General features: G+C 46.7%; 2 protein-coding genes across 6 annotated transcripts; one reads left to right on the top strand and one right to left on the bottom strand.

The window, feature by feature from the left end:
• Window positions 1–360: 360 nt before the first annotated feature.
• Window positions 361–4,376, bottom strand: RPL15 (ribosomal protein L15). The gene is made up of 4 exons (XM_043966902.1): window positions 4,254–4,376; window positions 3,744–3,932; window positions 3,195–3,331; window positions 361–716 (listed from the first exon to the last, which is right to left on the bottom strand). Exons 2-4 carry the CDS (start codon window positions 3,913–3,915, stop codon window positions 411–413), a joined length of 615 nt encoding a protein of 204 aa, XP_043822837.1. The 5' UTR covers window positions 3,916–3,932; window positions 4,254–4,376; the 3' UTR covers window positions 361–410.
• Window positions 4,352–16,471, top strand: NKIRAS1 (NFKB inhibitor interacting Ras like 1). Of its 5 annotated transcripts, none has more exons than XM_043966901.1 (4): window positions 4,352–4,682; window positions 12,617–12,728; window positions 13,842–14,083; window positions 16,030–16,471. In XM_043966901.1, exons 2-4 carry the CDS (start codon window positions 12,635–12,637, stop codon window positions 16,270–16,272), a joined length of 579 nt encoding a protein of 192 aa, XP_043822836.1. In that variant the 5' UTR covers window positions 4,352–4,682; window positions 12,617–12,634; the 3' UTR covers window positions 16,273–16,471. The 5 variants fall into 5 exon arrangements, with proteins under 5 accessions (XP_043822836.1, XP_043822833.1, XP_043822834.1 ...); XM_043966898.1 differs by having other exon boundaries at window positions 4,550–4,682; window positions 12,620–12,728; window positions 16,030–16,470; XM_043966899.1 differs by lacking the exon at window positions 4,352–4,682 and adding an exon at window positions 4,980–5,003 and having other exon boundaries at window positions 12,620–12,728.
• Window positions 16,472–17,641: the final 1,170 nt, after the last annotated feature.

Genomic DNA, 17,641 nt, shown 5'->3' on the forward strand with positions numbered 1-17,641 from the left:
GTAACTTCTGGTGCCAATTCTGGGAAAACTTTCTGCTGGGAAAAAACCCCATTCAAATAAAGTCGATGGGAATCCATTTTATCATTATTATTCCCTCCAATATCACACTTGTGATGTTTCTCTTTTACCCTCTGCTGGGATCCCATGTTACAAACTCCTTTTCAAGTCAGGGTTATAAATTAAATCAGCACAGCAATGTTGCCATAATTAGTTTGCACATGTACCAATGACAAATCCATATAAAGAGGACCATCAGTGTTCTTCAAAGGTTTCTTTGGCCCCAAGGTTTTAAGCTATCCAAGCACTGCACTGTTAACTCTTTACAATACCTACATTTTAGACACACTGCAGACAACAAGGTCCCAAATTCCATTTATTAAACATTAAGTTTACAAATGAATGGACACCAATTAGCGGTATCGATGAAGTTGGAGAGTATTGCGCCTTCTCCAAGCTGCACGACGAGACCCTCCAATGGTATGGTGGAACTTGTGACCCTTTCCAAGACCCCGGCTCTTCCGGCCAGCTGAGGTAAGCCCCCGCATCTCTCTGTGTTTGTGCACTGGCCTGGTGATCCATTGGGTGTCGGGGTTTCGTCTGATGGCTTTATGGAACGGATCGATGAGAATAACCTCAAAGAATTTGTAGGTTGAGTCTTCACCCACCCAGTAGGAGTTCAAGACTCTCAGGGCCCCACAGTGGCGGCCAGCACGCTCCTAGAATGGAAGAGAAGTGGGTGTTAAAATCGAATCCCTGTGTGTTTACTGGATATGTTTACAAACAAGGCACAGTGCATTCTAATGCCTGTAAAAATAACCAACCAACCAACCAACCAACCAGAACAAATTCTTCAGGGTCCATTTGCATACTAAGGAGGCATAACCAGTAAAACAGAAGGTCCTCGAGAAGAGCCGCTGTTTGTTCTATCACAGTACTTGTGGGCAACAACTGCTTAACCAGCATCTACTGAAGTCACTTAGAACAGTTAGAATTGTGCTCAGGGAGGCAGAACATATAAAAGTACTATACTGTTTCTGCAAGCTTTCTTCCATATATGTGCTGCTTCTTGGAACAGGGATATAAGTGGAGAGATGAAAAAGATCTGAAAGAACTTTTTATTCCTATTATTATATCAGAAAAAAAAAAAAAGGTGTCAGAGGATCCTAGCTAGAGTGGGAAATAGCTTCAGGGAGCAGTCTAATCCAAATCCTGGGAAACTGCAGCTGCTCCAAGAGCCACCCATCTCCCTGCTCTCCTTGTCTCCTAAGTGCAAACCCAAACTTCTACAGGGACCTTTCCCAGAGTGCCCTCTGAAACCATTTCCCACCGCACATCTAAGTCACATTCATGCTGTCTCCTCAATTAGGTGAGGTCATCCCAGAGAAGGGACCTCTGCACCATGATTACCAGCCCCCACCCCCCCCCACCAGCATACAGCACTCAAATACTAGTTGCTGGCTTAACCCCAGGCTCGTGCTCTTCTTCCACTTAAACATGATGCTTCTGCACTACACAAAGCACCAAGGGAGAACAGGAGAATTGATCACTGTGCCTACTGTTTACACCAAAGCTTCTCTGATCTTTACAGTAACCTTGGGAAGTGGGTGCAATTAGGATTCCCATTTACAGCTGAGGAAACGCTAAATGACTTGCCCAGGGTCAGACATAGGAAGTGTCTGAGGCCAGACTTCCCGGACTCTGGGCCCAGAGCTCCACCCCCCAGCTGTTTCTAGGTCCCTAGAAGGCAAGAAAATCTGGCTTCATGTAACAAAATGCCTGAGATTTTAGAGTGTCAATGAAATTGCCCAAAGAAGCCTCAGTTGGCCTAGTGCTGCGCTCACTTTATTGATAACCTGGTTCCAACTTGGCTCCCACTGCTAGGCGTGTGACCCTGGTCACCCACATCTGATCTTCTGGTGAGGAAAATTAAATCAACCCTACCAACACTTGGGGAAAGGGTGTGTTATTTGACTCCCATCACAATCCAATCCCCACAAAACTCATTTTGACTGAGCTCCTTGAAGGCAGGGTCGAATTATCCCCAGGGCTTAGCATAAAGGGCTTAGCTGCTCATGCCTTAGGGGTTTGCTGAGTGGAGTTCAGACAGACAAAACCAGATCCTACAGGAAAATGCGAAGCTTAAGCGTGTTCAGAGATGGTAGGTTTTATAGTGACCACAGAACATGACCAATGGCCTTCCACCTTTACACAACCTAAGTAAAACAAAACTAATATAGACCTAAAACAAATGCCTGCTGTTAATACACCCAACTCTTTGCTATCTAAAACAAGAATTTGCTTTTAAGTCTAAGCAGTCGATCAACATTTACTAAGTGCCCACAAGGTGGAAGGCACTGTGCTAAGTGGTAGGGATGTGAAGAAAGCCAGTACCTGCCCTCAAGGAGTGACCATCTAATGGCATGGTCATAAGAATTAAGTTCTCTTGGCCACTACAGCTTTTCAAAGTACTATCAAAATGATTTCCAAATTATATTAGGAGATTTCTGCAGTTGGATTAGTTATTTTTGCCAAGTTCTGTTCAAATCTCAAATTCAGAGCACATTATATTGAATGAGTTCCATCACTCCTGGGCTTATAAATCAGAGAGGTGCTTTTAACTCTCCAATCTGCCCCATCATGCATTAGCAATCTTTCCATAGCAACATTTATGCCGATTAGACTTTTATACGAATACTTCATCTCTTCTCAACAGTCAACAAGCACTATTCAGCATCTCCTAACTTGCTAGCCAAGCAAAGCAAGGCAAAAAAAGGGGCCCTGCTCTCAAGCTATGGAGGACACACCATGCTGCACAAGATAGAGAGGATAACCTGATAGCCAAAGGAAGACACCAGGCACACACTTTTTACTTGGCATTGTGGCGAAGCCAATGGATCCCTTCTCAGAATGTTTTCTTGCCCATATTTCTATTTAAGCCAGGGGTTTAATTTTCCTCCTCACGCACGTTTATCGGCCCAAAGTTAAGCACCCTTGGCCTAACCAGAGACACCCACATACTATCCTTCCAGCACCCAAAGTCCGTGGCTTTAATGGAAACTTTAGTTTTGCGCTTATTGAAAATGCCTGTAAAAAGCAAGTCACAACTCGGAGCTGAAGCAGCCCGGAAGGCCGGTTAGTGGCCCAGCTGACCCCGGTCACTGCATGCCACCACGCCTCGAGCCCCCCGATCTTACTTCGGCCACGGACTGCAGGCTGCGGGCAAACTTCAGCTGGTTGACGCCGTGATGCACGGGCTTTCCGTAGGTCGCTCCCTTGGGCACCGGGCGCTTGCGGCCGCCGCGGCGGACGCGAATGCGGTAGATGACGTAACCTGAAGCGAACAAGTTTGCCGGTGTACAAACAAAAGGGACCACGTCCAACCGCCTGTGACCCCCCCCAGTCACTGACGTCAGACGCCCCCAAGCCCTCCTCTGGGGGCGCGGACCCCTTAGCCGGAGCGAGGCTGAGCGCGTGTCCAGAGACCAGACGACGCCGGCGCCCATTGTGACCCGGCAGGGGTTCCGGTGGCTCCAGCGCCGGGCGCCCCAACAGCAGACGCCCGGAGTTGTCATGAGCCGAGGCCCGCCTCCCCAAAGCCCCGCATGGACTCGCTGGGCTCCAGGCTCAAAAGCTCCATGCTCCCGGCCTACGCGCTCTCCACCTTCGTGCAAAGGCAGGGCCAGGTGAAGCCCCCCCCGCCGCCGGCCGCCCCTCTCCCTCTCTCCCCCGCCCGGGGCCCTCACCTTGCTTGGCCTTGTAGCCCAGCCGGCGGGCCTTGTCCGGCCGGGTGGGCCGGGGCGCCCGGTGCAGGGCGGACAGCTGGCGGTACTGCCAGCAGCGCACGCGCAGCAGGAACCGCATGACGTCCGACTGCTTCTTCCTCCATAGCTCCTGGATGTACTTGTAGGCCCCCATGCTGGAGCGCGCTTACCCTGCAAGAAAGCACGCCCGCTCGAGGTCCGCGTTCTCGTTAGGCCGGAGGGCCGGGTCCGCCCGGCCGGCGGCGGCGGCGGCTTTGGACGAGGGCTGGGACCCCCGGAGCCCGGCGGTGGCACCTCCCCTGCCCCGGCCCGGCCTCCCCCTTCCCGCTCCCGGGGCTTCCTCTCCCCGCTCCCGCTGTCCCGGGCCCAGCTAAGGTCCCCGTCGCACGGCGCCCAGGCCGAGGCTCTTAGACGCGTGGGGCCCGGGCTCGGATGGCCAAAGCAAAGGGCCGATTACGGGCGGATGGTCTGAATGAGACAGACGCTGCCTACCTGCCAGATGGCTGCCTCAAACCGGAAAGGAAGAGTCCGCCTTCCCACAATCCTTTATGGGCTTTTCCTCTCCACAAAACCTCTTTCCGGCTCAGGCGCTCGGCGGCAGCACAGCCTCATGGGAATTGTAGTCCTTTCGACCGGTATCCCTGCGGCCAAGGAGGGGGCGGGACGGAGGTGCGGCCTCCACGAAGAGGAGGAGCCGGGGATAGCCGTGCGGCTCAGGGACCCTTCTCTTCCAGTCCCCGTACCGCCCATGTTCTCCTGTTTCCCCTCTGGTCGAAGGAGGCTCGGCATCGCTCCCGCGGGGCAGCCGGGAGCCTAAACTACGGATCCCGCCGGGGCAAGGGAGGGGCCGTAGGGCACGGACTGCGCTCGCGAGAGGGCGCGTGCGCGGCTTCCCCGGCAGCTCGGCCCCTCTCTCGGCAGGTAACGCAGGGAGCTGCGTGGCGCCGAGCCTCCTCCCCTTGAGCTGTTGACCGGGAGGGAAGAGGAAGCTTCTCCCTTGTCGGGGCCGGCGGCGAGCCCCGCTTCCTCCGCTCCCTCCCGTAGTTAGGCGCCCCCCCCCCCCACTTTCCCCCCTCGGGAGGACGGAGTGGGGGCGGGGAAGAGGGCTGACCTTGCCGGGCCACCGTCTCGTATCTTCCCGGCCCCTGGGCCGAGGTTGTGCATGCGGAGTCCGAATGCCCCCACCCCCGGAGGGGCCCTCCTCGCTGGGAAACCCGACCCCTTTATGGACCGGATAGGCAGGTCGGGGGGTTCCCCGGGCAACCCCCTTCCCCCGCCGAGGAGCCCGAACAGCGCGGGCCCGGGTTCAAGTCTTAGCTTTGCCTATGACCTTAGGAGAGTGGAGTCCTTTGGACCTCGTCCTCTCTCTCCCCCTCCACAGGGTGGCTCAGTGGCTAGAGCAGCAAAACCCGAGGTCCGGTCCGGCCTCGGACACTGAGCGGGGCGACCCTAGGCGGGTTGCTTCATTCCCGTCTGCCTCAATGTCCCCATCGGTGAAATGGGGCTAATAAGAGCCCCTACCTCTCCGGGGTGTTGTGAGGATCACGTGGGATAAGAACTCTAAAGACGACTGTAAATTGTAATTGACAAGGGGTCCGGGACCTCGTGGCCGCTGCCAAAAGGCGGCTGCTGTTATTATTACTGTTGTTGTTAATGATCAGCCTGGGCCCCCGACTCCCGTGAACGGGACCCCAGAGGGTGCGACCTTGGGCCGCACTGCAGGTGGTCAGTCCGCCGCGAGTTAGCAGCCCTGAGGCTCTGCCTTCGGACATGAGGCTCATTAACGCGGGCTGCCTTGGAGAAGGCGAGCTGGTTAACGCGGACGCAGGCTAGGTGACCAGGGGCCTGTCACTTGTTGTAGAGAGGGAGTGGGGAGGTGCAAAAGGGTTACAACTTCTTTTCAAAGGATTTGTACACGTACACACCATAAAATTTCCCCCCTAAAATAACGGTTTTTAGTTCGTGGTTGGTTCGTTTTTTCATCCCTAATTCATTTTACTTTTGAGTCGTTAGTAGTTTCAGGGGAGGGCTCTATGCCGCATGGAAACAAGAACATTGGTATGAAAATAGAGGTTTCTGCTGGAGAGCTGATAAATGATTACTTACTTAGCAATTTTGTCATTTAATGGAAAGCAAAATGTGCTTTATAATATATCTGCCCATTACGTTGTTTGTATTTGTCTGCCCCAGATCGTGTTGCTGGCCATCAGTTCTTGAAGCACTGCAGCAATTCCTTGTTCGTGGTACTATAAATTAGTGTCACCTTGTCCCCTACCATCAGAGCCAATTTTTACTGGCATAAGATGGGAAGAACCAGTGGAAAGTACTGCCTGTGCTACTAGGTGTCATAACCCCAGGCAATTCGATCTTCCCCTTGGGCTCTCATATTCCTCATCTCTAAAATAACTGGGTTGTCTTATGATTCTATGAATACAATGTCCATTCCATGCATTTTAGAGTTAAAAGATTTTTCAAGATTTAGTGTTAGATGAGTATTTTAAATGGTGCCTAAGTCTGTAAGAATGATGCTAACTTTGGTCTTGCACAGTGAGCTCTGGTTCCTTAACCAGCCTTTATGGAGGAAATTTATTAAGCTCCAGCTTCACATGTAAATTTGTTTGTTCTCAGGAACATTGTCCAGTCATTCATCAACAATTTTCAGGCTTTTTTCCCTTTCTTTTTCTTAAACTATGAAAAAAATTCATGTAGGGAAATGTGTACCATTTTAAAACCCAGAAAATGGGAATATTAACATGCTATGGTTTAGATTTCAGGATAAAAATAATACCCTTAAAATGGAATAGAAGAAAGAATGCAGTAAATATTTTTGAGACAGTTTTATGAGGAAAGTAATTGCTTTTTTTGTATATTTCTTCTCAAACCTCTAAATTGCCTAAGTAAGACTCTGTATTGATTTAATAAATGCAATTTTATGTGCTAAAAAGATGATCACTGTTCAGGAATTTGGAGTTGAATGAAGCCACCACCACTTTATGCACTAATTTTGTTGGTTGGTTGGTTTGCAGGGCAATGAGGGTTAAGTGACTTGCCCAGGGTCACACAGCTAGTAAGTGTTAAGTGTCTGAGGCTGGATTTGAACTCAGGTACTCCTGACTCCAGGGCCGGTGCTTTATCCACTGCGCCACATAGCTGCCCCCCCCCCTTTTTTTAAAGGAGATGTGTTATTTTATTTTATTATTTTGGTGAGGCAATTGGGGTTAAGTGACTTGCCCAGGGTCACACAGCTAGTTTTAAGTGTCTGAGGCTGGATTTGAACTCAGGTACTCCTGACTCCAGGGCTGGTGCTCTATCCACTGTGCCACCTAGCTGCCCCCCTATGCACTAATTTTTATGAGATTGAGTTAAACTTTTTCAAGCTAATGTGTTAAAAGTGACATTTTAGAGGGTAATCTTCATATTGTTTGGGAAAACTATATCAACAAATAAATATTGAGTCCTAGGACTCATGGCTTCCTGTAATCAGAGTATTGAAGTCATTAGACATAATTATTTTACATGAGTATTTTGTAACCCACAGTAGCAGGATTTAGTTCCTTAGCTCAGACTGGACTTTGGCTTTTTTCAGATCTATTTTTATGTGGCAGATTGTAGTCATTGTGTAGTAATGCAGTACTTTAAACTGTTTATTATCCAAGAAACATGAATATTCCTATATGCAACAAATAGAGACTTGTATATGAAACAGGGCCTCTCACATATCACTTCTTTCTAAAGTCTGTATTAAATTTAACCTGCCATCCTTGTCTGAATTCCCTTCTGAATGTGCTTGTTTTAAAAATATTTCATTGACACTTTGTTTCTGCATTCCAAGCACGATCCCCGTATTTCCCCCCAACAACCCTCTCCCAGGATGCTTTACTTTTACGGAGCCCTGGTTCGATGTACTTAATCATTCCTCCCAGATGTTATAGTGGGAGATAAATAGATTTGAAGCCAGTGGCCCTGGGATCCAGGCCTGGCTGTACCACTTCGGAGAGAGGATGAGATTTAAAGTTGGGAGAGATCTTTAAGATCTTCTCATTGTGGGGCAGTTAGGTGGTGCAGTGGATAGAGCACCAGCCCTGGAGTCAGGAGGACCTGAGTTCAGATTTGGCCTCAAACATTTAACACCTACTAGCTGTGTGACCCTGGGCAAGTCACTTAACCCTATTGCCTCACTAAAAAAAAAGAAAAAGATCTTCTCATTGTACAGATGAGGAAACTGAGGCCCGACAAGGGAGGGATGTGTGACTTAGCCAAAGTTGGGAAATAAGTAGCAGGGCCAGAAATTCCCAGATCTTCTTCCTGCCCAGCCAGGAAGTTACTAAATTAAGTATGTAAAGCTCTCTGCAAACCTTAAAGCATAGGAATGTTAACTACAGTAGTGGTAGGATTGGAGGTGAGAGGGTGGGCATGGAGGGAGCAGAGAATGGGATCCTGCAATCAAACGAAAAAACAGATCCCTGTAGGCTGTATATTGACTTAGAAAATGTCAAATTAACATTAGGGTATATTGCATTTTTATACATAGTTTATTAAAAACATTTCCCAGTGACTTTTTAATCCAGTTCACCTAAGTCTGACACCTCTGTAGGGAACCCCTGATGAGGAAATTGCCTTTGCTGCTTTTTAAAATTTAATTTTTCAATTAATAAGCATTTATTTTCTCTCCTTCACACCTCTAATTAAAAAGAAAAAAAAAGAGAGCCATTGCTATATCCATATCTATATCTTTTCACAGTGAGGCAAACCCTTCCATAGTTCATATCCAAAAATGTGCATCTCATTTTGCACCTTGAATCCATAACCACTTCTGTCAGGAGGTGATCTGATGGAATCGTGGCATGAACTTTGCATGAATCAGTGTTCTTAAGTCTTTGAAAGTTGACTTTGCAGTGTTGTCACTATATCCTTGTTCCCTTGGGTTTGCTTACTTTGCTCTTTTTTGCTTACTTTTCTCATTTACATTTCTTATGTCATAGTATCCCCTAGACATTCATATATCTTAATTTTATGATATAAAATTTTAAAGTATTTGCATATATAAACCCAGTATAGATACAATTAAAACTGGGGAAAGATCTATGCTGGTAATTTCCCTAAGGATCTCAATTCTAAGATATATAAGGAATTGAGGGAAATGTATAATAGAGTCATCCCCCCACCCCCCAGTGGTCAAATAATATGAAAAGGAAGTCAACAGCTATAGGAAAAAGTATTATAAATCACTAATATTTCGAGAAGTGCAAATTAAAGCAACTCTGAGGTTCTACCTTATACCCATTGTATTGACACAAAGATGACACAAAAGGAAAATGACACAGAGGGGATGTTGTTGTCTATCCTTCATTCTCAAAGAGGACCATGACATCAGGGTGATGTTATGACTTGCACTGAATTGGATTTAAATAAGGGAGGGCTGTGCAAGGTCATCGACCTCCCTCTCTCCTCCAGAGCCATCTGGGTCCAGTGGCAAGGTATACATCAGGACGATTGGAGATGGCCCCGGATGAGGTCAAATTTGAACTCAGGTCCTCCCAAATTCAGGGCCAGCACTCTATCCAATGAGTCATATAACTAACTGCTCCAGAGGGGATGTAGAAAAATAGGCATATTGGTGCTGTTATTAGCACTTTGAATTGGTACAGCCAGTCTTGGAAGCAATTTGTCATTATGCCCCAAAGTTAGTAAACTTTATTATACTTTGACCTAGCCACAGTCCACTAGGCATATGGTCCAAAACCATCCAGGAAAGAGAAAAGGACCCATATACACAAAAGTATTTCTAAGAACCAATTTTGGGGGGCGGGTGCCTTCAATTGGGGTGAAATTTTCACTGCAGATCTATATCCATTCTGCAATTAAAGTCTTGGAGACTAAATAAAGGCGCTGCAGGTGGAACCTAAGGCCTTGCTAACTTCAAAAGCAGCTGTAACTGCTAGGCTAAGTTGCCTCTTATCTATAGTCATTAACAATCGTAGCATCACCTTTCCTTTTGAGCAACTCAATCGATTTCAAATACCCAAATTTAAAACAACTGAAATACATTTGGATGGAAATTGGGTTTTTATAGGCTTTGTAGTTTTCATACTTTGTAAGTTCTCATTTCTTGCCTCTGTCCTGGTTCTTACAGTCATACTCTCCTTTGTTGTCTTTAATGTGCTGTGGTCTGGGAATCCAGATAACCCAACTAATTGGAATTGGATATGAAGTGAGAATCAATAAATCCTGGGTATCTCTGCTATGAAGTAAGAGTACATGGGGAGGGGCAGCTAGGTGGTGTAGTGCAAACACCGGCCCTGGAGTCAGGAAGACCTGAGTTAAAACCTGGCCTCAGACACTTAACACTTACTAGGTGTTTGACCTTGGACAAGTCACTTAACCCCAATTGCCTCACCAAAAAAAGCACATGGAGTTTATGATATGGCTTTGGCATTTTGTTTCTAAATTCAAACTCAATTCTAGATAATTGAGATTGCCTAATTGGATGTGTCTTTCAAACAAATGAGGTGTTACTCCAAAAAAAATGTAAACTTGTGTCCTCTAGGTCATATTTAGTATTTTTAAAGCCTTCCTTTTACAGAGGAAATCAAGGAGGGTATTCTTTTAATAGTAAGCTAACTATATTTTAAATTATTCCATTGACAAAAATCTTAATTTCTAAAATAACTTCAGAACTCAAAAGAATTTCTAGATGAATGTTAAAAATTGTCTTTATGTGTAACTGGGGAAAAATAAAGTATTATTTTAAAAAGAGAGGGAACTCAAATTACCAATATCAAAAATAAAAAGGGTGAATTCACCAAATAAAATGGAATCAATGGGGGGCAGCTAGGTGGTGCAGTAGATAAAGCACCGGCCCTAGATTCAGGAGGACCAGAGTTCAAATCCGGTCTCAGACACTTGACTTACTAGCTGTGTGACCCTGGGCAAGTCACTTAACCCTCATTGCCCTGCAAAAAAAAAAAATCATTGGCTAATAAAATTTTTCTTTAAATCTTTTGTGGAAAGTAAGATTCATTAACTGCTTCCCCCTCCCCCATCCTCCTCTTTGATCATATTATATCTGGATCATTTTAGCTAGGGGAGGTGTGGGTGGGATCAGTAGTTGTGATTTTTTTATTAGCATTAATAATTTTCAGTGGATTTTAATTCTAGCAGTGATAATAGCCTTTGGGCCTTTTCTCATTTTTTTTTTTGTCACTGGCAAGCTTATTAAAGCTGTTTAGAAATGGGAATGTTTAAAACTTTGGTCCTGTGTACAAAAAGCATTTTCTACAAACTGAATATTTTCCTTGTTAAGAATTGAACTGTTTAAACTGACCTTGTTTTGGTTTCATGGAGAAACAACCTTCTATATATATTTCCGACTGGTCATTTCCCAACTTCTAAGAGACTGTAGTGTTTGGCAATCAGGCATTATTTTTTTTTTCAATTCTAAGTATTTTGAGAAAGAAGGGTTAGTACTTATAGATGCTTCTTGGGATGAAACTGTCAGAGGATGTACAAACTAAAGAGAGAGAGGTAAAATAGCAATAGGGAGTTAATTTTAGATTGTAAAATCTAATAAATATAGGACTACTCTGTCTTTTTGGTGGCAACATTCTTCCTTTCCCTTTGAGTTTCTTTTTTTGTTTTGTGAGGCAATTGGGGGTAAGTGACTTGCCTAGGGTCACACAGCTAGTAAGTGTTAAGTGTCTGAGGGCGGATTTGAACTCAGATCCTCCTGAATCCAGGACCAGTGCTCTATCCACCGCACCACCTAACTGCCCCAATGCTGGGCACTTTAGAGAGCCGGCTTTTTTAGGTGTACGTATAGATAGAAACAAGCAGAGATGGCCCGAGCTTTCCCCTTCCTTGCAATATTGATTTGGACAGCTGTGCCCTTCTGATGTTTTTATTAGCAATGGAGTTGTCTTTGGTTTAGCCAGGAGTCAGTGAAGCATCTCCTAGGTGTCAGGCCCTGTGCTAAGTGCTGGGGATGCAAAGACAGGCCAAAGACCATCCCATGGGGGAGATGAACAGCAAACAAGTGAACAAAGAATGTATACAGATAAAGTGTTGATGATGGACAGAGTTGTGGCACTCGCTTTAAAGGGGATCAGGAAAGGCTTCCTGCAGAAGGTGGGATTTTAGCTGAGCTAAGGAAGGGGCAGTAGGCATTGGCTTTGTTCTCCATCGCCTCCCACACGTCCCTAAGTAAGAGAATTTTGAGTGGGCAGTGGCAGAAATGTGGAGACCTGCTCCACTTCCCCATTCTTGTATGAAGAAATCTTATGCCTCCACCCCACCCCCCCTTGGCTGTGTAACCAGTGAGAAGCAGAACTTCTTGTAGAGAAGGAACTCCCCCTCCCCATTCCCGCCCCTTCCCCTTCCTGAGGTAGCTGCTGAGAAGATAGAGTTGGAGGTAAGCTTAACAACCCCCTCCACTTACTTCCCTTGTAGTTCAATCCACCCTAGCAGTTTTCTGGGCCCACGTTTTGTGGCCCAGCTGAACCAATAGGAGGGTTAACTAGTACCAGTTAGTTAACTGAGTCTTTGCTAGAATGCTCTCCAAGTTTTTCACTGTAATTTTTATTCTCTTTGGAAAATTTTCCCAAGCATTTGTGGTGAGTTGGCACGTTGTCTTTTCTGTTTTCAGCTTGATCTGTGGGTGTCATGGGACTTCTTCGATTAAGTGTGGTGATTGTTCTTATATCCTTTTTTCCCCGTATAAATATTTGATTTGTTCTTATATACTCTTAAGTAAAACTATGACATTTAGCTTCCACAAAGTAACATGTTAACTAACTTGATGTTCTCTCTTCACTCATCTCTGCTGTTCTTTAATCAAAGCAAATGTATTTTTGTCAAAGCAGAATTTGTCAGACAAGATGGGAAAAGGCTGCAAGGTTGTCGTTTGTGGAGCCATATCTGTGGGGAAAACTGCGATTTTGGAGCAGCTTCTTTATGGGAATCATGTTATTGGTAAGGTGGGACCTGGAAACCCCTTGCAGTAGTCGGGAGTCCTTCAGGAAACCTGATGTTTGGGATAAAAAATAGAAGTTGTGTCCACAGAGGCTCGAGGCCTGGATCATACCCGAAGTCATCGTAGGGCCTCATGGACGTCTTATTTGGGCACTCTGGTTCTGGTAATCACTGTAGACGGGTGGCAGACGTTTTGTCTAAGGCACATAATTTTTGAGGGAAGGAAAGCTGGTCACTGCCTTGAGATCAACGAAGAAGGCTCCTTAGTAAGAGAATTTAAGCCTGAGTTTGGAGAGACATCCCAGAACAGTACATTTATAAGGACTTATAAGGAAGACCTTGAAAGGGGCACAATGGCAGGGACAACTTCGGTTAGGGACATACTGAGTTTGATCGGAAGAGAGACATCTGTGTAGCAATGGCGAGGAAGCCCTGGAGTGCTGATGAGGCTGCTCAGTGAAGGGGGAGAGAAGAGGACCCAGAGGAGTCGGATGGGCACAGGAAGGCTGGGAGGGGGGATGGGGGGAGGCTGGGGGCTCCTGGCCATCTGAGAGAAAGGCTCAGTGAGGGGTTCTTTAGCCTCCGTCCACTTCTGTTTTCTGTGGCTATGACGACCTTCCTTGTAACTGTAAGTACTTAGTTTTCCTCCAGTTTAGCCCTTTGTATTGTCACCATGAATGATGAAATGAATTCTGCGTGGCTCATAGCGACCCTGATGGGAAGTGCCAGGCTGTATGTCTCTTCTCTCAGCACTGGACTGGGGGCCTTTAGAAGGGATGCTCTGTGCTTGTCAGCATCAGGAAGATTGCCGAGTTCAGCAGTGGGGATGCAGACTCTCCCTTGGCTCGAACAGCAATTTTCCACATCACGGGAGTGGGTTTCAGCAATCACTGTTGTCAAAACATTCATGACCTTGTAGCTCCATTCAAGGGAGCCTGAGACCATTGTCCTTTGGCTGGTGCACACTGAAGGCTTTGCAGCTTGGTGGGATTCACAATCATAGCTTTGAAGCCCTGCCACCCCCCAGCAGGAGTAGGAAATTTTACAAGCAATTATTTGTGAAAACAAAGGAGAAATGGAACGATTTCCAGCTTGTTTTCTGTCAAACAACAGGAAAGGAAGGCAGGGAGACAGTGGAAGATGTGTACGTGGCATCGGTGGAAACTGACCGAGGGGTGAAGGAGCAGCTCCGCCTTTATGACACGCGGGGTCTGCAAGAGGGCGTCGAGCTGCCCAAACACTACTTCTCCTTTGCTGATGGCTTTGTGCTGGTCTACTGTGTGAATGACATGGAATCCTTTCGAAGGGTGGAGACGGTCAAGAGGGACATAGATCGGTTCAGAGACAAAAAAGAGGTGAGCAGCGGCTTTGTCAGAATGAGGAGTGGCTTCAGTCCAGCTGGTAGGTGGGATTTGTAAAACATAATTGTATTAGTGATCTTGTCATCAAAATAAAAATCTGTTTAGACTGTAAACCCCGACACAGGCCCCGGCCTCAGCCCTCACCAGCTGGCTGGATATTTGGTCAAGGGCATCAGAACCTTTACTTTTTTTCTTTTGTCCCATGCAGAAGATAAACAGGAATGACGTGGCATGATAAGCTACTCTGAACTCCTTTGAAGATGTCAGAAGGGCTGGAGCAACTACTTGTATTAGAAAAAATAGGGTTGGGGCGGCTAGGTGGCGCAGTGGATAAAGCACCGGCCCTGGATTCAGGAGTACCTGAGTTCAAATCCAGCCTCAGACACTTGACACTTACTAGCTGTGTGACTCTGGGCAAGTCACTTAACCCCCACTGCCCTGCCAAAAAAAAGGAGAAGAAATAGGGCTTGTCTCAGAGGCTGTCTAGGTCCAGCCCCTCCATGAAAGAATCCCTCCTCTGGTATACCCAGCAAATGGATTGTGCCCATCCAGCTATACCAAGACACGCATGCTGGCTGACTGGAAGCCTGACGTGTTGTTGTCCTTTTAGAACTGTGTTTGGCTGGGCTTGGGCGACAGAGGAGAGAACACAGTCAGAATGGTCTCCCTCCGTTCCTCAGAGAGCAGCAATAGAGGGGAAAAGATCAGTGTTTGGAAGAGAAATGGCCCTTACACACGTCTGGAAAGAGAACTGCAGGCTTCCTGCCCCATCTTTTCTGGAGTTATGTAGATTCTTTGGCAGGTTTTGCCTTTTCTGAAGCAGACTCCAACTCCTGACAGTAACCAAGAGTTTTCAGCCCCTTTTCCTGGTTTGTTTCCACATCGCCTTCAGTTCTTTAAATAATCATGCTGATCAGACTGCACGCTTGTCTTCCTTTTCTTCCAATTTAAAGTATATGAAGTGTTTTAACCCCTTTAGTCAAATATTGCTTAGAGAAGAGGTTTGAAGTTGTGGCCTAAAATGAATGATGTTTGGGGAATGGCAATGAACCCAATTTGAAGGTGCAAGTAACAGCAGCAAATTGTGCTCTCATCTTTTTTTAGTGACTTCACCCCTTTCTCCACTTAAAACTCTTTTCATATGGTCTTCTCTGTTGAGTTTTCTCAGTATTGCTACCTGGATGCCAGGGAAAAGAGAAGGGGCACCCTGGGAGCAGGGGCAGGGGATGTCTCGATGGCCTACTGAGCCGGAGCTTCTCTCTTGTGTTTATTAATTGCCCAAACTTTAGGCATATCTGTCCATACTAAAATGTGCTGTATTTCAGTCAGATTATTCATATTTTGATTCTCTGCATGACAACTCCAACCCCTTAACAGGGATAATCGCTAGTTGACTTTATTCTTCTGGTCTTCCATTGGTACCTATAATTAAGGTACCTCCAGAAGCTAATGGGTCCTGGACAGTGGAAAGCTGGAAGTATGCAGAGCAATGACTAGGGGGCCTCTTCCAGCCTACCTCTGACCCGCCCCCCCCCCTTTGCCTGAAGGCACGCCCATCAGAAAACAGGCATCACTGCAGGTGAGAGCCGTCTTTTTGCATTTCAGGATGAGGGAGTAGGTTTTTGACCCCAGGAAGCAGAAGGAGCCAGGGCCTGTGTCCTTGCTAGGGTCTGGCTTAATAAATGTACGTGGTTGGGGGCAGCTAGGTGGCACAGTGGATGGAGTACTGGCCCTGGAGTCAGGAGTACCTGAGTTCAAATCCAGCCTCAGACACTTAACTAGCTGTGTGACCCTGGGCAAGTCACTTAACCCCAATTGCCTCGCTTAAAAAAAAAAAATGCACGTGGTTCTTCGCCTGACCAGACTCTTCAGTTTTGCACCGGGAGAGGTTGTGGTACAAATAGCAATTATCTTCAACTTTTTTTTCCTTCTTCTTTCAGGTAGTAATTGTGGTCTTGGGAAACAAATCTGATTTATCTGAGCAAAGGCAAGTGGATGCTGACATGGCGCAGCTGTGGGCAAGGAATGAGCGAGTGAGACTGTGGGAAGTGACCGTGACTGACCGCAAGACGCTGATTGAGCCCTTCATCCTCTTAGCCAGTAAGCTCACCCAGCCCCAGAGCAAATCAACGTTCCCCCTGCCTGGAAGGAAGAACAAAGGCAGTGCCACAAATGACAATTAGGTGGTATCACAGTAAAATGGCGTCTGGGCAAACAATGGCCTCGTTCTGGACTCTGGGGAAGTGTGAACAGATCTAAAATCTTAAGCTGTGGCCTAGAGTGTGCGCCTTTCCCCTTGGGAAACAGGGCCAACCAGCTCTCCGAAAGCACTTTATATCCTTAATGTTATAATTTATAAAGCTGGGTGGGAGGGAGGGGAGAGGTCAAATGGGGAAGGAGGAGAGATTGCCTGTCTAATGTGAAATCTTCATGCTGTAAATAGAGTTTATGTATTCATTTCAGAGCAGTTTTTAAAAAATGGTATTGCCCTTGTGTTAGAGACCAAAAATAAAACGTGGGTGGCATAAACACAGCCGTGTAAACTTTGGATTTTCTCCTTTCACCCTCAACCAAGGAGCCTTCAGGGGACGGATATGTCTGTCTGCTTCTCACTGAAGACACTTCATAATACATCATTAACTTGAGGACTACAGGTGGAGCATCTATCATCTAGTGCCTTCATGCCCTCTTCCTTCAGGAAACCTCCCCTTCCCACGCTCCTAATCTTACCCTGGTGTGGTATAAGGAAGGCCGTGCTGGGTCGGGAGGATGGCTCCGCCCCAGGGGAGCTTCATGACCTTCTCAGGGTCTGTTTGGTCACATCTGCCCTCACAGCCAGCTCTTGATCTTGCCATCAGCAACAGGGGGCGTATAGTCACTGTCACAATGGCGGCTTGGGGACCAGGCAGAGCTGAGCTAAGGCACCTCGGTGTGCACACACATGGTCTGGAGATTGTTCCTTTTGGATTACTGTCCATTTGGGGGCCCCCAAGGGCCAGTGTTCTAGTATTAGAGTAATGTGGCCCCCAGAGCCTGGGGGGGCTACCTAACTAGCCATGTTACCGATCTAGGTCCTCATCATGGTTTTAACCTCAGAGGAAGCAACAGTAATTCTCCCTCCCCAGCCATGTGGCCGATAAGCCACAGTACCAGAGAATGGGCAACTTATTTTCTTCTTCTGTCTTCTGAAGATGGCTCATTCCATTTCAACTGTATTGAGAAGTAGAAATAACATATTACAATTTGATATAGCTCTTGAGGGCTACCATTACATGCTATTAGAGAACCAAAGGTTGCTTTTCTCCTGGGGCCACTACCTTCTTGCCCTCTGTTCATCTATGAGCTGCCTCTGAGTCACCTCGCTCATGAAGATGGGTGGTGGGAGACAGTAACTTCTGAAGAAATTAATAATAACTGGGCTGGAAGGGGAGAGAAGGTTCAGTTCTGTGGGTGAGGTAGATTTCATGAGGAAAGAGTAAAATCAAGATTTTTTGGGGGGGCAATGGGGAGTTAAATGACTTTACCAGGGTCACACAGCTAGTAAGTGTCAAG

The sequence above is a fragment of the Dromiciops gliroides genome, chromosome 5, assembly GCF_019393635.1.
Source record: "Dromiciops gliroides isolate mDroGli1 chromosome 5, mDroGli1.pri, whole genome shotgun sequence".
Lineage (NCBI taxonomy): Eukaryota > Metazoa > Chordata > Mammalia > Microbiotheria > Microbiotheriidae > Dromiciops > Dromiciops gliroides.